Source organism: Sorex fumeus, unplaced genomic scaffold (genome assembly GCF_029834395.1).
Source record: "Sorex fumeus unplaced genomic scaffold, SorFum_2.1 ptg000044l, whole genome shotgun sequence".
Taxonomy (NCBI): Eukaryota; Metazoa; Chordata; class Mammalia; order Eulipotyphla; family Soricidae; genus Sorex; species Sorex fumeus.
Window position 1 is genome coordinate 25,118,982 of NW_026606101.1, and position 13,487 is coordinate 25,132,468.

Genomic DNA, 13,487 nt, shown 5'->3' on the forward strand with positions numbered 1-13,487 from the left:
AACAAATAAATAAACTCCTGGCCACGTAAATTTGACATTTTAAAGAAGAAACCAAAAGTAAGGAAAAAATTTAATATAGTGAATAAGTAAGGTATGGAAGCATGTTAAAATGCAGTCTACAAAATAAAGAAAAAATGCCCAACAGACTAACAGGAATGTGAGCTGGTAAAGGCTTAACCTGAATTTTCTTGTTTATCTTATTTTGTTTTGTTTTGAGACTACACCCCGAAGTGCTCTGGGGGTATTCCTGGTTCTGTACTCAGGAATCACTTTTCGTGAACTCCGGAGACCATCTGTGATACTGGGGATCAAACCCACCTTGGCCACATGCAAAGCCAGCACCCGACATGCTGTACTACCTCTCTGGCCCCTTAACCTGAAATTTCAAACCTGGTCATCAGAGTTGACCTAATAGAGACGTAACTTGTAAAGGACATTGGCAGAAAAGTTTTTATATTTGTTTTCTGTTACTGCTATAGTAAATCATTGTCAGTATAGCTTAAAGTTGACACAAATTCTTTATATTACACTTTTGAAAGTCAGAAGCAAAATAAGTAAGTTTCTCACGAGAATAAACTCAAGGTATCCAGACAGCTACTTTAAAAGGCTTCCAGTGAGGATGTATTTTTTTTTCCAACAAATGAGAACACATACATACTATGACTTCTAGCATAATCTTGTAATCTCTGCTTCTACCATCATCTCTCTTTCTCAGTCCGACACTCACACCTCTTTTTGCTAAAGGCTTGCTAATTGCATTGAGCCTATTGGGATAATCTAGCGTAACTTCATCTCCATATCCTTAACTTCATCACATCTGCAAAATTAATTTTGCCTATAAAGTAACATGTATTTTCAGTTTCGGACAGGGACCACTTTCAGAGGACTTTACTCTACCATCAGTTCTTTTTTGCGTGCTTTTCCCATTTAAAGAATTTAAAGCTACTGTGCTCTGACTCAAGTTCTCCTTCATAAATATTTCCTCACCATCCCTCTCCCATCATGATCCTCCATACATATTGGGTCTTTATTCTGACCTTTACTGATTATTCTTCTCTTCAGCTTTCCACAATAAAGCCAATTAAATCTTCCCCTGATGTCAAAATCTAAAGAAAGTGAGGAAGTGACCCATCATTGATTTGAGGAAGGACTAGGAGACAGGTTGAAGGCACAGTCAGTGATGAGACACCAAAGATGCAAGGATGCTTGAAATGTTGAAACAATAGCTGGGAATAGTGTTTATCTGGAGAAAAGAATGAATAAGGATGACAGTACTGAGTAATGAGATCAGAGAAGTAATGGGTGTGGGTTGGGAGTGGGAGGGCTTGAATGACCAAGTGGTCTCACAGGCTACTTTCATTGTGAGAGGGATGGAAAGACAAAGGCAGCTGAGCTCTGTGGTGCGTGTGCGTGTGTGTGTGTGTGTGTGTGTGTGTGTGTGTGTGTGACAGAGAAAGAGAGAGACAGAGACAGAGACACAGAGAGAGAGACAGAGAGAGAGCTGTCTTGGCTGCTGTAATTAATAAATCAGTTCAGGGCTTAAGAAAAAATGTCACTTATCAAGGAGACAGGTTGAATGGGAAAGGAGGGAACCTGAGGACACTGATGGAGGGAAGTTGACACAGGTGGTGGGATTGCTTCTGGAACACTAAGCCTAAAACTCAACTCTGAATAACTTTGTAAATCATGGTATCTTAAACAGTATTTTAATTAAGATGGTTAATTTTTTTAAAAAAGAAAAGAAAAAGGTCACTGGGCAATTAACGGAAAGCGTAGTGTACTTATTTGCCTTGATCTTATTAGCTAACTAAAAGAAATAAATTTTCTTCCTTGTCAGCCACTGTGACACTGTATTGTATAGCCAAATCTTTACCCCAAGCAAATGCTCCCTGAGTTAAGTCTGATCCACAGGATCTAGTGACCTGTTGTCATTCTTTGTTGCTCCCAAGTGCAGATGAGAATTCTTAGTTCCCTCTGTTTCAGGAAGCTTCATTCATTCATTGAGTACACGCATACATTTGTTTTACATAGAGATCAAGCAGAGACTCTCAAACGGCTGAACTCTTGCTGTTCCCAGATGCCAAGAGTCAGGACCCTCCCCCCCCCCCCCCCCCCCCCCCCGACCCAGGCAGAGGAAGTAGCAAGGGCTGGAAAGAGCCACTGCTTTAAACTCATTCTCCTCTGGATTTCCTGCCTCCCTCGCTTGCCAAACCTCACTTCTGAAAAGCCAGGCTTCACCTTCTATGAGTCAGGTCAGTGGCGGAAAGAAACCTGATTTCATATCAGGCTGTTACAGACGAGGGTTTTTTTTTTTTTTGGTTGGGTTTCTTTTTCTTTCTTCTTTTTTTGGTTGAATGTGGCCTCCAGCGGAAGCCTGCGCCTCCCATTAATGTCTCTGCCTTCGATAGTTCAATGCAGGCTGCGGAGGAACTGACCAGAAGGTCCTGGCTTGCCCTGAAGTCCACTGGGACAAACAGGGGCAGTGTGCGCTCTAGGGGGCCAGGCCCCCAGGCTACGGGGTGTTTCCTGTGTTCCCCATGACCTGGAGGTGTTGCTCATGATGTGATCATCTTCAGACAGGAGATGTGACCAACTGGGAACTGTGGTCACCCTGGGCACACCGACAGCTAAAAAGGGAGCCTCTGTCTCAAGGTCCTTACATCATCCGGGCAGGAGTGCAGGCAAAGGGGATAAGCCGGTCAACCTAACCAAGCGGGCTGGCACGAAAGGAGTGACAGATACCAGCCAGAATGAACAACTATGTCATTGCCCTCATCTAAGTAGATACAGCTGTGAAACATGTTTGCTATCCAGAGCAAGGATGTGATTTTTAAAGTTAAAAAAAGAAAAGAAAGTTGTTTCTCCTGTGTGAATTTGTATTTTTACAGCAGTAGTAGGAAGAGTAGTAGCAGCTGCAGTAACATTAGTAGGGCATAAGTAATAGCAGTGGTGGTACTAGTAGTAGAAGTAGTAGTTGTAAAAGCAGAGCAGTAACACAAGTAGTATTGTGGGAGTAGTAACGGTCCCAGCAGCAGCAGTAATAGTAGTAAAAGTAAATAAAAGAAGACAAGGATTTTTTTTTCAAGTAGTCAATGGAAAATAATGAGGAATATTTCCTTGCAGAAGCCTTAATATAGGAAACTATTTCAGAAAATCTATCAAATAAGGTACTTAGAATAGAGAAACAATGTAAATACAGAGTTCACAATAGGGATATTTAAAATTGTCTGCTTTCTGATGAATTGTTAAAGACATGGGATTTTTTTTTCTAGTTTTGTTCCCCTAGAAAAGAGTGATGGTATAGTCTGTTTGGGAACCACAAGTAGATATGCTGGCAGGTCTATTAGCAAGAGTATTTTTCTTTTTGTCTTTGGCTCACTGAAGAAATAATATCCCTAATGTGTCTGGCATCATCACAGAGATAACACCACACAGCTTATTTACACATGGTTCAACAGCAATAGTTTTTACTCATATAAGTATATACAACTGATTTTTATAGTACAAGATTGCTTATTGATTTATATGGGGTTGACATATATCCTGATTGAGATATTTCCCACTATACTTGATTATATATGTACATCTGTGTATATATATAAATATATATGTATTCCTGGTTTGCAACAGTAGCCTTGTCCTTATGTGAAATGTTGATTTGATTTTAAATCATTTATATTTTTTAAAGGAGGGTTTATTTATATACAGAGTAAGCAACGTACATAAAATAAAATGAAAACTCTGATCCAAGAAAGGATGCCTCATCATTAGATATATTCTAATAAATACTTTGAAATTCCATCACCAATATGTCACCTATTAATGCAAATATTATGATATCTATTCAAATACTTACATTTCTCATGGCTACCAGCCAATCAACATGGTTAAGATTCTAATATATTTTAGTGAGAATTGGGAAAGAAAAAATTCACACCTGATAAGAAGTCAGGAAACTTAGTCTTTCTGAGAAAACTGAACTGAATTCCCAATATTTGTTCAATGTGATTCTAATCCTAAAATATTATGAAAAGGGAACAATAATTTCTTGTTAATTAACGAGAAGAATTACCTGACAAATCCATGATAGTTCAATTTAACATTATTGTATGTAACATTATCTAAAGTGAATGAGTAGATGAATAAATGGCTAGATTTTTATCCATAAGTGAAGAAAAAAATAGAAATATTTTGACTAAAGAAGTAGATGCAAAGTAAAGCATATGCCCATTTTTGTCTCCTTCATTAATTCTAATCATAGTTACTCTAAACATAACTAAAATGAAGTTAAAATGCGGTTCTTTGATTTCAGTAACAAACTAGGGTATTGAGATTAAAAATAAAACTATTTCCTAGCAACTTTAATACTTGGTGAAGCTCTATTTTCCCAGGATGTCACCTGAAAGCTCTATCACCTTGAAACTGGAGAAATCCTCTGTTGTTGCAAAACTAACAACAAAAATATACAGAAAACCAGGTCAAGAGGATTAGAGCCCCATGTTACCTGAGTTGGGGTGGCAGCTTAAACCTGTTACGCACGTCATCAAAGCGATTCCCCAGGTAAGGGGTGTCCACAGTCACAAAGATGGCCTTGTAACCCATCCTCTCTGCCCGCAGCACTAACTGCTTGGTGACTTCCCGATCCTTGTAGATGTACAATTGTAGCCAGCGAAGGGCCTCAGGACCAGCCTCTGCCACTTCTTCAATTGAGGAGGTGGCCCAGGAACTCAACATCATGCCTGTTCCCAGTGTCCTGCAGGCTGAAAAAAAAGGAAATCAAGCAAATCTGCCATTGTGTAGCACCTAGGTTGTGGTATAAATAATAACAAGATCTATATGGGCAATTTTGGTCAAAAGAAGCCCACATGTATTAGGCATATGCATTCCGTTCCACACTGAAAATTGACCTTGAAGACAAAAGTAAGCCAAAGATGTTATATATAAGGGGAAAAAACATATAAAAGTTTATATTTAGGTAACTGAATGTGTATAAAACAAAATGTACATACTCATTAAAGATGATATGTTTGTAGTAGTTAATTTTATGTACTGAGTTGGTCAAGTAATGCTACCCAGAGATTTGTTCATATACATCTGGATATGGTTATGAATTTTTTTTCAAAGGCAACAAAAATTTGATTCAGTACATGTTGAATAACACAGATTGTTCCATATATGAGGATCATCCTATAAATTAAAGATCTTTTTAAAAGATTTATTTTTCTCTGAGGAAGAGAGGGTTCCATAGCAATATTCAATCTCATCCCTCCATTGGCTACTTCATCTGAAGAGTTTAGATTCCCTCTACTCTTTTTTTTTCATTTTTTTTTCTTTTTATTAGTGAAACACCATGAAGCACAGTTGTAGATTTACAATTTTTTGTGCTTGGGTTTCGATTATACAATGATCAAATACCCATCCCTCCATCAGTGCCCACTTTCCACCACCATGGATAATATCCCTCCCCCCCCCCCATCCCACCCTGCCTCTGTGGCAGAGCATTCCCTTTTGTTCTCTCTCTCCTTTTGGGTGTTGTGGTCTGCAAAAGAGGCATTGAGTGGCAAACATGTTCAGTCCATAGTCTACTTTCAACATGCATCTCCCCTCCTGGGAGGATCCTCCAAACACACTTTATTTGGTGCTCCCTTCTCTATCTGAGCTGCCCTTTCCCCTAGAATGCCCGGCTGGCCTCTAAGCTATGGAGTAATCCTCCTGGTGCTGATCTCAGCTATTCTTGGGTATTAATCTCATATTTTGTTACTTTATATCCCCCAGATGAATGCAATCTTTCTATGTCTATCCCTGTCTTTCTGACTCATTTAGCTTAGCATGATACTTTCCATGTTGTACCACTTGTATGTAAATTTTATGACTTCATCTTTTCTAACAGCTACATAGTACTCCATTGTGTAGATGTACCAAAGTTTCCTTAACCAATCATCTGTTCTTGGACATTCAGGTTTCTTCCAGTTTCTGGCTATTGTAAAGAGTGCTGCAATGAACAAACAAGTGCAGATGACACTTTGACTATACATTTTTGCCTCTCTGGGATATATTCCCAGGAGTGCTATTGCTGGGTCAATTGGGAGCTCAATTTCTAATTTTTTTGAGAATCATCCATACTGTTTTCCAGAAGGGCTGAACCAGTCGATATTCCCACCAACAGTGAAGGAGTGTCCCTTTCTCGCCACATCCGTGCCAAGATCGGTTGCTTTTGTTCTTTTGAATGTGGGCCAGTCTCTGAGGTGTGAGATGGTATCTCATTGTGGTTTTGATCTGCATCTCCCTGATGATTAACCAGAAACCATAAGGTACATTGAAGACAAAGTTGGCAAAATCCTCCATGACATTGAAGCTAATGGTATCTTCAAAGATGCCACGTCACTGGCTGAGCAAGTGAAAATAGAGATAGATAAATGGGACTATCTTAAACTAAGAAGCTTCTGCACCTCAAAAGAAACAGTGACCAAAATACAAAGACAGTCTACAGAATGGGAAAGTATATTTGCCGAATACACATCTGACAAGGGGTTGATATCAAGGATATACAAATTACTGATTAAACTCCACAAGAAGAAAACATCCAACCCCATCCAAAAATGGGGCAATGAAATGAACAGAAACTTTCTCAAAGAAGAAATCCAAATGGCAAAAAAGCACATGAGGAAATGCTCTACATCAGATTCCCTCTACTCTTTTCTGTTCTCTTTTTCCTCCATTTCTCTCTTACACCAATTCATCCTTTTGTGAAAGATTTACAAATAGCAAATAAATGATAAATGAATGTGAGCCATGTAACTAAATGTCTTAGAACATCTGGGCCAACTTGTGTGATAGGCTTTCCTCAAAAATTTGGTAGTAAAATTGGAGTCATGTCCCAGGTCTTTGATTTATGTGAAAACCCCACCACATACGTACCCATGTATCAGATGGAAGCGTGAGTGGTTACTCAAGTAACAATGATGAAAATTAAGTGCTATTACATTGATAAATCTGTGTTGAAAGATTAAGTTTCTTCCATCCTTCTCAAACCATAATAAGTGTCCAAATCCCTTGGTGTATGTCTGAAAACACTCTTCTGAATCTCCCATTCAGTGTGTCCTAGAGGAGCCCCAAGATTTGCCATTCTGGCCAGGTAATTCTGATGTTGCTAGGTCTAGGACACATTTTGCATTCAACTAGATAGTAGAGTTATTGTTTGATAGCAAAACTCTATGTCCACATAGAAATAAAATGATTTTTGTTCTTGAGAATGTTACCTTTCCCTATCTTTCCTCTGCTTTTTGAAGATGTTTTGTTGTTGTCTGTGTTTACTTGTGTTTTTTTTTGGGGGGGGGAGTAGTTCAGACCACACATGGTGGCACTTAGAGACTCCTCTTGATTCTGTGTTCAGGGATCACTCTTAACAGTGCTCAAAGAAACATTTGGAGGAAAGAAATTTGTGACCCATTGACAAGACTAAACAGATCTAAGCTGGAAATTATCTTGTCGATGGGTCACAAATTTGTTCCCTCCAAATGTCCCTTTGAGAATTTCTCTCACAGGGACTCATGACTTGCAAAAATATTGTCCAACAAACCACATTTTATTAAGTAATAACATATAAACATCTGGACTATTGTCTGATTTTCATTAAGATTCGTAAATATGGAAAATAGCTTCAGGCTATCCACTGCTGTTTGGAAGAAATACCATGGGACATTGGTTGTTTGGGTCCGAATCCCCTAACCATTAATTTACCACAAAGAAAATATGTCCTGAAGAGGATGTGACCCAATTAAGGTCACACAAATACTAGCAGTGGGGTGGAATGAGAATCCAACATGTTTGACCACTCACCCAGAGAAATGATTTATGAGTTCTGCAAGAACTCTCAGATGCCCCCCTAAACTCCCAACTACCAAGCATAAAGAAAGCATACTCCCACAATACTCTAAGCCCATGACACCCAAGGGAACAAATTGGCTGTCCCTGAAGGATTCTACCACATCAACAGCTCCAGGAAGTATGGGGATTTGGAAATTAATGTGTAAGGTCTGTCACATTGCCTTGTGGTTACACAAAGGAATCTAGTTAGGAGGGACACCCATCTGGTGTTGAGTGATAAAGACTTTTAAAAAATGTTTCCCTTTGATTTACATAAGAACATCCTGTAAGAAAGCAACAGCTCTTCTAATAAGGATCATAATCCTCCAAAAGAGTGCCATAAATTTGAGAAATATCAATAGACATTTGCACAGTGTACTTAAATGATACAAAACAACTCATGGGATAATATCTAATTCATTTAAACCATCAGACTTGTGGGAGGTGTCAACTCTCACAACCATTTTGGCCCTGGTCACTTTGATGTGCCTGTCCAGAGGGAAACAAGGGCAGGCCACATTTATTTCCTTAATCTACTCATTCTCTCACTAATAACTCCTGGTGTTATTAGTGCTCAAAGTTCATTTTCCAAAGATAAAAATCAGACAAGTCTGTAAATTTGAATGGCGACTCCTAACTTCTAAGTCACCATTGCCTCCAATTATTTAATTCATATTTGGTGATTTAATGAATCTTTGTCCAGTGAGTCTCTGGGATCTGGGGGGGGGAGTATCAAATTCTCTCCTCACATATCATGAGCTGAAGATGATTTGCAAGACAGAACGGGATAAACATTTAAGAGGCTCATACTTCTTAAAGCACACACTTCTCATCACTGTGATTTCAATTTATTTATTATATTCTGCTGTGACCATGGAAGTTTATTTATGAATTACAGACATTATTTTCAATACAGTTTTGTGTTTAAAAAACATAGAAACAGAAAGGAGCCTGGAATTTTGTATGGACCATTCAGAGAGAGAGAGTCACAAATCTTCCAGATTCCATTAAGGACAGAGCTTTGATTAAGTTACTATACAGTAAGATGGCAGTTCTTCAGGTTAAAATACTGTAATACTTCCTGATCAATTGATAAATGATCATATATCTAAAGTATAACATCCCCTAAGTGCCTTTAATATGCTATCACTACCTACTCTCCCCCAACAAAAAAACACTAGATGTCCCACAATTCAGTATTTTGAAGGTGTGTGCCTTACAAGAGTTAGGGGCATCCAGATTCAATCAGAATACTAAAGCAAATTGGAAACAGGGTTTCCAAGCATTTAAATAACTTTTTTAGATAGCCAAAGTCCACTGTTGTGCTGCTTACTAAATATTTGCTATATCACCTTTGCTGAAAGAGAAAGATATCCCCTTCTCTGTTGCATTACTTTTCGGGGACAAAAATTATACAGTATTTTTTGCTTGTTTGGGGGCAATATCCAACAGTGTCAAAAGACTACTCTCTCTTCATTGCTAGAGGTCACTTCCAGCAGTGCTCAAGGAGCATGTGTTACCAAGAATAGAAACTGGTCCTCATATGTGCAAACTATAAACTCATCCCATTGAGCTGTGTCTAGCCCCAAGGACATGAATTTTATCAGCAATCTAACAAAGTCCAACTTCATTAATTAATTATTAGAGATATCCTAGACTATGGATTGAAAAATAGTTTTGTAAGTTTGCTCATTTCCCTTTTTGAGTTTCCATAGTAAAATACTAACCTGCTGTTTCTTAAAAGCAGAAACAGCCAAATTTCATTTAACAAAGACCAAGGTCAATTTGCACAAAACCCTGACTCCAATTTGCTCTATAAAACTTAATGAGGGGATGGAGAATGGGCACTGGTGGAGGGATGGGTACTTGATCATTGTATAACTGAAACCCAAGCACAAAAATTTGTAAGTCTACAACTGTGCCTCATGGTGTTTCACTAATAAAAATTAAAAAATAAAAACTTAATGAAGCCTACATGAGTTGCATCTCTCCGCACACATGAAGGTACTGGCAGAGGGACAAAGCCACGCGGGTTCCGGGGCCGAGACCTCCAAGCCTACTCGATTTGGAGTCTAGCATCTTCCACCCAGATCCTCCAAATTCCAGTAGGCGGGGGTCACACCCACCACCTGGCCCCCTGGCGCCGTGTAATCCCATCAGCGGCCAAGACTCAGAGACTATAAAATCCAGATCCCGGACGAGAGCAGTGCAGTCTCTGCCCCCGCGCCTGGGTGTTCCTTCCCGGAGTCCCTTGGAGGGGAGCGGGTTGAGCTTTCCTCCCCGCCCCGACCAGGGCTACGGCAGCCGAAGACCTCCAGGACCAGCCACCACCATGCTGAGACCACTCTCCGCACACATGAAGGTACTGGCAGAGGGACAAAGCCACGCGGGTTCCGGGGCCGAGACCTCCAAGCCTACTCGAATTGGAGTTGAGCATCTTCCACCCAGATCCTCCAAATTCCAGTAGGCGGGGGTCACACCCACCACCTGGCCCCCTGGCGCCGTGTAATCCCATCAGCGGCCAAGACTCAGAGACTATAAAATCCAGATCCCGGACGAGAGCAGTGCAGTCTCTGCCCCCGCGCCTGGGTGTTCCTTCCCGGAGTCCCTTGGAGGGGAGCGGGTTGAGCTTTCCTCCCCGCCCCGACCAGGGCTACGGCAGCCGAAGACCTCCAGGACCAGCCACCACCATGCTGAGACCACTCTCCGCACACATGAAGGTACTGGCAGAGGGACAAAGCCACGCGGGTTCCGGGGCCGAGACCTCCAAGCCTACTCGATTTGGAGTTGAGCATCTTCCACCCAGATCCTCCAAATTCCAGTAGGCGGGGGTCACACCCACCACCTGGCCCCCTGGCGCCGTGTAATCCCATCAGCGGCCAAGACTCAGAGACTATAAAATCCAGATCCCGGAACCGCGCGGCCGCGGTTATCTTATTATCTCATTCCTACTTTGGACAAACTTGCAGGCTATCGAATGTAGCCTGCCCACAGGGCAGAGTCTGGCAAACTCCCCGTGGCCTACCAAATATGCCAAATACCAGTAACAATGATGGGTCTCATTCTCCTAAAGAGCCGTGAATATAATCTCAGGGCTAGGATGAAAGAGACGTTACTGGGGCCTGCTCGAGGCAATCGACGATTAACAGGATGATGAAATGAAAAAAAAATGAAATGAAATGAAATGAAGCCTACATGAGTTGCATCTTTGTAACTCCTGGCAAAATAGGATCATATTTGAGGATATACAGTAAAGATAAAACTGTCTTCTACCTACAATGAAAGTCCTTAATGTTGATTCAAGTCTAAAAATCTTGCTATAATTATAATCAACATATCATAAGATAATATCTCTAGAACATTACACTATTAAGTTAATACTGATCTCATGGGGTATCCCAAGACTCTATTTCCTTACTTCCTTACTCTACCTCTTCTTTTTTCCTTCCTAAGATGAAATTTCAAAGATAAACATGTAAAAAATAAGGGATGTGTGTGTGAGAGAGAGTGTGTGTGTGCTGCCAGGACTCAAACCAAGGGCCTCACACATGCAAGGCAAGGGCTCTACTACAGAGAAAAATCCTCAGTCCTTAGACACTTGAAGGTTTAGTGCTCTAGATACTCATGCTTTGTTTCTAGTTAACATTTCCTTATCTCATTTATTTAAGGTACCACACCTTTGTTAGAAAAAGAAATTCATATGTCATACAGGTATGCACTGATATAATATAATGGTCGTAGATGTTCAAATATCAAGGATGGATCATTTAAATTATGTGGGAAATAATGCCTGTATTTTAGACATCAGGATATAGTGGGTTGAGTCAGAAGGTCTGGGTTGCAATCCCATTTAATTTTGTGATCCATGAGTCACAGCTTATCTTCAAAGAAACTCTAGCCACAGCTGCTGGTTAGAGCGACAGAGACCAGTTCACAGCAACTCAGAACCCATACACATCATGTCTGTCAACATTTGTTTACACTGGAAGCTCTGAAGCTACCCAACGCAAAGCATTAAGGAAAACAATATATAACACTATGTTGGTGGGGAGGGTAGGGGGAGAGATAAAGTCCTAGAGAGATTTCTTAAATTTCACGATTTGGACTTCTTAATATCATTTTCTTAAAATCTCATTTGACTTTCCTTTGCAAGGGTATTTATACTCAAGATACCTTGCTTTTTTTCCTTTGAAAATCATGTCAAGTGCTCACTATAGGAAGAAATCTTCCAAATGGGAAAGAATAAGGAGCTGGAGAGTTAATAAAGCAGGCAGGGCACTTGCATTGAATGCCGCCAACTTGGGTTCAATCCCCTATATAGTTCCCTAAGCATACCATGAGTGATCACTAAGCAAAGAGCTTGAGTAAGGCCTGATAGAGGGAGGAAGAGTGAGAGGAAAGATGGAAGTGAGGGAGGGAGGGAGGGAGGGAGGGAGGAAGAAAGAGAGAAGGGGAGAAAGGGAGAAAGAGAGAAGAAAGGAAGGAAGAAGGAGGAGAAGGAGGAGGAGGAGGAGGAGGAGAAGGAGAAGGAGAAGGAGAAGAAGAAGAAGAAGAAGAAGAAGAAGAAGAAGAAGAAGAAGAAGAAGAAGAAGAAGAAGAAGAAGAAGAAGAAGAAGAAGAAGAAGAAGAAGAAAGGAAGGAAGGAAGGAGGCAGGCAGGCAGGCAGGCAGGCAGGCAGGCAGGCAGGCAGGCAGGCAGGCAGGCAGGCAAGGCAGGCAGGCAGGCAGGCAGGCAGGCAGGCAGGCAGGAAGGAAGGAAGGAAGGAAGGAAGGAAGGAAGGAAGGAAGGAAGGAAGGAAGGAAGGAAGGAAGGAAGGAAGGAAGGAAGGAAGGAAGGAGAGAAAGAAGAGAAAGAAAGAAAAAGAGAAAGAAAACATTTCATTTTAAGAAATTCAACCTCAAAATGTTGAATTTCTCTTTCTGTTCTTTCTCTATTCTTTCCTTTGAAACACTAGAGCTATGTATAAAAATATGTCAACACTGGAGATTGGAAACCTTGTTCACCCATCACTCTCCTCCCTCCTCAAATTCACAGTGAGTTAATAGAAAACTTTAGTGAATGTTGTTTAAGGAATCAAAATTATCTTCAAAACAAGCCATAATAAAGTTTCTATTAGAGTTAAATTGCATGCCCTAGGGTAAGGAAATGTTACCAGGGTCTGAAATAATCTGGTATAAATCAAGTTCTACATCCCCCAAACCCCTATTCGATAGAGTTAACTAAATTTTCTAGACTATAATCAACTACTGTGGCTTGCTTGAACTTATGCTAGATAGATATGAGTGCAGCCACCATTCAGTTGACACAAACACTAAACTCAAATGAACTGAGATGAATGGGCTAAAACAGGTAAATAAATACCTTTGCAAAACAGCATGCATTTGCAAAGTCCTCCCTATGGCGATTGTCCTTCTAGATTTGGGGCAGGATTTACCTTTACTCCTACCCTTAACAACAACAACGAAACGTTTATTCCAGATCTAGGTAATCTGCACATGGAGGAGAGAAGATAAGAAACTTTCGTAGACTTCAATTTTAGAGGATTGCATGGACACCATGCCTGCCTGTCCCAGTCATTTGTTTAGCTGTAGCACATTTCTCTCAATTATCTGAAATCTGCA

At 40.5% G+C, this 13,487-nt stretch overlaps 1 protein-coding gene across 1 annotated transcript in view; it reads right to left on the reverse strand.

Moving 5' to 3' along the window:
* The window catches only part of HAO1 (hydroxyacid oxidase 1), a 71,941-nt gene that overhangs the window by 36,838 nt on the left and 21,616 nt on the right, over nt 1-13,487 (reverse strand). Inside the window, exon 3 of the mRNA XM_056121812.1 lies at nt 4,505-4,760. Within this exon, the coding sequence (XP_055977787.1) occupies nt 4,505-4,760 (256 nt within the window). The remainder of the gene's footprint in view (nt 1-4,504; nt 4,761-13,487) is intronic.